This window comes from Grampus griseus (assembly GCF_964374135.1).
Source record: "Grampus griseus genome assembly, chromosome: Y".
NCBI classification, from domain to species: domain Eukaryota; kingdom Metazoa; phylum Chordata; class Mammalia; order Artiodactyla; family Delphinidae; genus Grampus; species Grampus griseus.
The window spans coordinates 11,923,688-11,930,373 of NC_139016.1; the positions used below are offsets into that span (position 1 = coordinate 11,923,688).

The 6,686-nt window shown below is 41.8% G+C and overlaps 1 protein-coding gene across 4 annotated transcripts in view; it reads right to left on the reverse strand.

Annotated features, from left to right (window-relative positions):
• LOC309817720 (lysine-specific demethylase 6A-like) overlaps positions 1–2,586 on the reverse strand; it is a 163,069-nt gene extending 160,483 nt beyond the window's left edge. For all 4 annotated transcript variants that reach the window (XM_082646987.1, XM_082646986.1, XM_082646985.1 and 1 more), the window contains exons 1-2: positions 2,105–2,586; positions 1,849–1,912 (exon numbers count right to left, since the gene is read on the reverse strand). In XM_082646987.1, coding sequence (XP_082503113.1) covers positions 1,849–1,912; positions 2,105–2,256 — 216 coding nt within the window. In that variant the 5' untranslated portion in view covers positions 2,257–2,586. The remainder of the gene's footprint in view (positions 1–1,848; positions 1,913–2,104) is intronic.
• Positions 2,587–6,686: the final 4,100 nt, after the last annotated feature.

The window sequence follows — 6,686 nt, forward strand, 5'->3', positions numbered from 1 at the left end:
GAGAATTTATCTGAACTCATGCATATGGATATTTAAAGTTCTGAGCACATAAAACATCACAATACTTTTTTTCTTCATTATCATAACCAAAGTAATAGATTTGCCCATTCTTTTCCAAATTACCGTCAGTATACTCAACTTGACCAACCTTAAGTTAAACTATCAAGTCACACTGCTATAAAATAACATTCTGGGAGCGTGGGAGGGAGCGAGACTCAAGAGGGAAGAGATATGGAGATATACGTATATGTATAACTGATTCACTTTGTTATAAAGCAGAAACTAACACACCATTGTAAAGCAATTATACTCCAAAAAAGATTTTTTTTTAAAAAAAAGAAATTTAAATTAAACCACAATGAATACCACAGCACTCTCACTAGAATGAGTTAAATAAAATGCCTAAAAAAAAAAAAAACAACATCCCCCTAAGGTCAGAATTTTTTCAGTCATAACTTTGAAAATAAAATACATACTCAATTTTTTTAAAAAACAACAATCACTGCTGCTTAAATCATATCAGAGCTAATCAATATTTATTTTGCCAGTGATCATTTTAATGGAGCAACTATTACCTACATGATGGAAGTTTAATTCAAGTTTTATCAAATGGACTAGATTTAGTGAAAAAAATATTACAGTTGTTTGTGATCATTATTTGCCTTCAAAACAAATACAAAAGCGAGATTACAGGTAAAAGAAAGTTGATTACACAAATTCAAACTAAAGATAAGAATCATGGCAGGAAAAACATCTTAAAATGAAAATTACTTAATATTTCCTTTTCAATTGCATTACAAACTATGAGAAATCCACAGCTATCGATTTCAGCTAGAAAAAAATATCTAATGGAAGCAATATTTGTTGCACAATTACCAACTTTTATGAACCAACTGACAACAGAAAATATTTTAACCAAATTTTGCTCAGGAGACAGAAAATGACAGAGACTGAAAACTAGAGGGCCTTTTGTGCAATCATTTACATAAGATTAACTAAATGGCCTACAGCACAGTCAATGTTTATGAATGCTGCTGTAAAGCTTGGTAACGATACAAGAACTCTACTTTTAAACAATAGTGCTTAGTTTTTATTAAGCACCATCGAGCTACACAAGCCGACGCGAAAGCCTACTCATTGCTACTCTTTCCCTGTTTTTATCTCCTCCCTCCCTCAAAGCTCGCCTCGTCATTTCTCCACCCACTATTTCCCGCCATCTTGGCCGACAGGAGCAGCCATTAACTAAATGACAATCTCAACAACTTTTCACACAAACAGGGAAAGCTCCCTGGTTCCAGAAACAACACGATCATAAAATGGCATTCACAGCAATATTCTCTGCAGCTAGACCCAAACAAGTAAACAAATCACTTAACTTCAGATCAAACACGTATCAATCAGTATATTGTTCAAATACCCAATTTAAACTCTTGACCGCTCTAAAGTACCTTGTTCTGAGAACAAGGATATAAGAAAGCTTAAAACGCTAAGCTAAAATTAGACGTCAAAGAAAAAACTGCAAAAGAAAAACACACCGCAAATGATATAACACTCTTAAAATTTTTAAACTGCACACATTCAGGATCTTGTGATGCTAAAATTCAGACATAATTTGAATTTTCTAACGAAAATGCCCCCAAACAACTGCTACGCCTGGTCACAAAGCGCGGCCCTCTGTGCTTCTCAGGTTACGACTCAGAATTTCGCAAGGCAGTAAGTGACGTCTTTTTTGCAAAAATAATTTTTCACTTGCGACCACAGCGAGCTCTGACCCGCCTCAGAGGAGCCGCGGGAGCCAAAGCCCACAGAGAGTGAACGAAGAACACTGTAGGTCCGAGGATGCCTTACCTTGACCAATAGGGTCTTAGTCCTGGCGCCATCTTCGTGAAGGCTCACGAACCCAAAGAGTCGACTATGGGAAGAAATACACGCGACTTGTTAACGCTCGGGTAAAGCCACTGACCCGTCCCTTCCTGACCCCAAGGCTCCGACAGCAGCGACCGCTGCCTGGGGGCCGCCACCGGAGGCAACCCGAGCTCAGGTCTCCCAGAACAGCGGCTCCAGCCCGTGCGGAGGCACCTGGGTGAATGACTGCGGTCCGTACCTGTCCAGTCCACTGAGTGTCTCGCTCTCTTCTGCTGTCAAGCTGAGGGACCCCTCCTTGGTCTCGCTGCTCGGTTTTACCGCCGCCATTTTCTTTCCCTCATCACCAAAAGCAGCGGCGGCAGTAGCTACCGACACTCCGCAAGATTTCATATAAACGCAATAAATGTAAAACTCCCAACGCTGAAACCTACCAACCCCCAGTCCAGAGCTCGAAAAGACGCCCTAACCTCGAGAGACTGGCAAACTAACTTTACCACAACCAGCTTCTCCAATACAGGTGGCGGCGACGAAAAATCCCAAGGTGACAGCAAAAGCAGGGAATGCGGAGCTAGGCTCCGGGAGTCACATCGCGGGGTTCGCGGTGACAGCAGAAAAAGCGGAACCTCGCTGTAATGGAAGAATTTCTTAGAATCATAAACTTCGCCAGCACCAGCACAAAGTTGTTTTAACCGTATCACAGGGCGAAAGCCAAGTCGCCGTCACGTCAGCACCCCCAAAGCCGGGCGCCGCCAATTGACGCGAACGGTTCTTTTCACATGACCTTTGTTGACTTACGTCAGTTGTGGCTCCACAAAACTTGCTAGATACCAGAGGCCGCCCCAACCAAGGACCGGAAGGGGAGGAAATTCCCGCTGGTAATTGGTTAGCTGACGCGTCAGTTGCGAAAAGAGTAGTCACCAGATTTAGCAAAACGTTCGGGTGATTAAATTACGCTCTTGTTGAAAAGGGAGGCTCCAGGCCTCGCTACTCTGTAGCCCAGATGACCGAGGAAGGCAGTGGTGGCGAATGATGAGATCAGGGAGTGCGTCCTCGAGGCGGACGTAAGTGCGCCTCGAGTACGGATAGATCTCCTTTACCTGTCCCTTAGCACGAGGTATTACATGGCGGTGGGACTCCTCAGGGGCTGGTTCACATTATTTGCAACTAGTGTATGTCACTGATCTCCGCTCCCAGAACCGGAGACTTTTGTCATCTCTGGGAAATAACGACCCCGCGGCCCGGACTCTCCCTGCCTCTTTTCCTTTCAACCTTGTGGTAACAGAAGAGGTTAAGGACCTTAAGATTTCAGCCCACGTGCCAGTCGGGACGGAATGAATAGTCTTCCCTGCGGTCTCCTGGGCCCACCCAATGGCACTCCACACACTATTGCTGTTTACTGCACTTATCCCAAAGTGGGGCGTTAATCCGAGCTGCTGTAAATAAATACTATAGTTGTGAGAAAAACTAGGCCTCTGTAAAAATTACTCTTTTCCAAAGGAAAGTTGCATAATAATATTTCATGTAACAGATCTTTTACAGCTGTACCTCCACTCGTTAAGGGTAGAAAAATGCTATTTTTTAATAGGTATCTTAAGAAATACCTGATTTTATTTGTTTGTGTAAATAAATTTCCCTTGGTCTAAAATAGGCTGCGCCACCAGGGTATTGCTGAAGCTTGTGTCATTGACATAAATAAGCATCAATAAGAGAACTAAATACTGATTTGTAATTGAAAAGTGGTAGAGGGCTTCCCTGGTAGCACAGTGGTTAAGAATCCACCTGCTAAGCAGGGGACACTGGTTCAAGCCCTGGTCAGCAAAGATCCCACGTGCCATGGAACAACTCCGCCTGTGTGCCACAACTACTGAGCCTGAGGTCTAGAGCCTGTGAGCCACAACTACTGAAACCCATGCGCCTAGAGCCCATGCTCTGCAACAACAGAAGGCACCACAATGAGAAGCCCATGCACCGCAACGAAGAGTTGATCCCCGCTCACTGCAACTAGAGAAAGCCCACGCACAGCAACGAAGACCCAAAGCAGCCAAAAATAAATAAAGTAAATAAATTTATTTTTTTAAGTGATAAAGAGCGAAGAGTGAGCAGAATTTCAGTTTGACATTTTTGCTGTAAAAACAATTTGCTTTTTGTTCTAAGCTAGAATCTTTTGAGGTGCAGGTTTATGGACAATAATAAATGGTGTGATCACTTTATTTCTAGTAGCTAGAAACATAGTCAATTATGGGTTGCCCTGTGTTACTGGGGTTATAGGTTGGTCCCATTTTTTATGGTTCCTTTCCATTTTTACTGCAATTCCTTGAAGGATTGGTCAAGTATCCTATTATACTTCTATTTTAAAAAAGGGGGTGGGGGAGGGAAGAGGAAAGAAAGGAAGGGTAACCTTTAATATAAACGGTATTCCAGTAAGTAATACCAAATAGATGATTACTGCTTTTCTCAGCTTTTGGTTTTCCTTTTTCTTCTCCGTCCAACAAGCACACTTTTCTCTAATTACATGTTTTCTAACCTTCTCTGCCTTCTTTTCATCATTGTTAACCTTTGTCTACCTGCTTTTGTTTATGGAATGGAGACTGCTAGTAACCCTAGCCCCTGAAAAGGTTCATACATGAACTCATTGACAAAGTTCCAGGAGATGGCAGCGTAATCTCCAAAAATGCTTTTGAGCAGCAGACAGTGACTTCCTATGCTCAGCGTTAAGGTACCAAGCTTTACAGTTGACAGCCAGCTGACATGCTTAGGCATCACTAACTGCTCCCTAACAGACCTGAATCTCTTCACCTCTTCAGGAGCAAAGTGTGTACGGTATCATCTCTAAATAAATCATGCTGTGAGAGTGAGACACTGATAGGCCTTTCAAAACCATAAAAGCAAGCATAGAAAATGAGCAAGTAGAAAACCATCTACAAATTTGGGGATTGTAGCCATCATTTCATTGGAGATGGAAGAAGTGCTCACGGAATTTTGTTAGCTGCCAGCAATAAAACAGGAAATGTTCAAAATAAATAGGTAATAATTTTTAAAATGCTTTCCAAAATTTTACTGTTTAATTCCATGATTTACTGAACATTTACCGAAAATAAATCTCGTATAGGCCACGCTGCTCCCATGTCACCCTTTCTTGGGAAGCTGTATAAGTAAAGTCTGCAATAGAGAGGATGATTGCTATGAAATTTACCCAAATTTTTGCAGAGCTTACCAAGAGGCATTTGAGGCAGTCTAAAGGAACCCAGGAAGGCTCTTGCAAAAGAGGAGGTGGATAGGCAGGAGCTGTGGGTGGGCGTATGTGTTGCAGGCAGAGGCAAAAACATACCTGTAAAAACAGATAAGCCAGAGAATGTCAGGGTTCTGGTAAATTCAAGAATTTACTCAAAGGCTTCCCTGGTGGCGCAGTGGTTGAGAGTCCGCCTGCCAATGCAGGGGACGCGGGTTTGTGCCCCGGTCCGGGAAGATCCCACATGCCGCGGAGCGGCTGGGCCCGCGAGCCATGGCGGCTGAGCCTGCGTGTCCGGAGCCAGTGCTCCGCAATGGGAGAGGCCACAACAGTGAGAGGCCCGCATACCGCAAAAAAAAAAAGAATTTACTCAAGAACTTGAGTATGGCTGTAACCAAGAGAATGAAGAATCTTGATTCTGTAAATTAGGCAAGACCACGAAGAGTCTAGAATGGAACACTAAAGAATTATACCAGAGTTTATAGTGAGCTACTAATGGCTCTCAACCATTCTTTTAGTACTAAAAGGCAACTTGCACTGGAAAAATATAATGATGTGGTTATTGTTTCTTTTTTAAACAGAGGTTTCTTTTCAATGAGCTCAGAGCTGTCTCAGAGCTGGTACCATGCTCAGTAAGTATTGGCAAGTTGGCTGACAGATATTGCTAGATACCAAAACACTTTTTTTTTTTGCCTCAAAAAAATAGATACTCAGTTCTTTAAATATTAGGTTTGTCCCAAAATAATGTAAGGGCAATTCTCAGTGAACCAGAAAAAAACATACTGACATCATCTTTGTTCCTGCCTTGCAGAGTCTGCAACAAAGAGCAAGGGAGAGTAGGGGCAGCTGTCCCAAAATCTAAGGAGTGTTATTTTAATAACAAGACGAGAAGAAACAAAGATCCTTAAAAAAAAAAAAAAGCCTTTAAAATTCAGTTAGTTAGTTAGTTATATGTATATTTAGTAGAAAAAAATGACTGGAAGAAGGAAAGATAAGAGACCAGGCTGGTGATGAGGAAACTTATTATAGCATTTCTTTGGGGTGGGAAAATAAGTGTTGCATGAGAAGATTTGTAACCTATGTTTGTCCTTACAAAGTCAATAAAAATTAGTCCTGGCCTTCTTACTGGAATGACTTCAAAAATCAAAGGTAAATTGCTCTGATACATACAGAAAATGAGATTATGCAAAAGTATATAAAACACAAGGAAACAATCCCATTACAGTAAGCAAACAGTAAAATTAAATCCAATATCCTAGAATTTAAAGTTGTAAATGAAAAAATGTTGCCTGCCATATTAGTAAGCAAAGGATGTTGCTGCCATTTAGCCACTGCAGCTGCCCCCAGCAGTTTACTGCGATGGGAATCATGATGGGAAAGAACAGGATGCTGGCTCTATATAGTTAAGCTGCGTATCAAAGGAATGATTTCAGTGAGCCTAGACCCTCGCATCTTCTCGTACATAAAAAAGTGCTAACTCTGTTAACTTGAGATATTGCTTTTCTTTAATTAACACCAATCTTTTGATGTTCTCACTACTTGGTATCCTGGCTCTTCCCTTACCTCTTCAGAGCAGTCTTCAGAGGCTGCC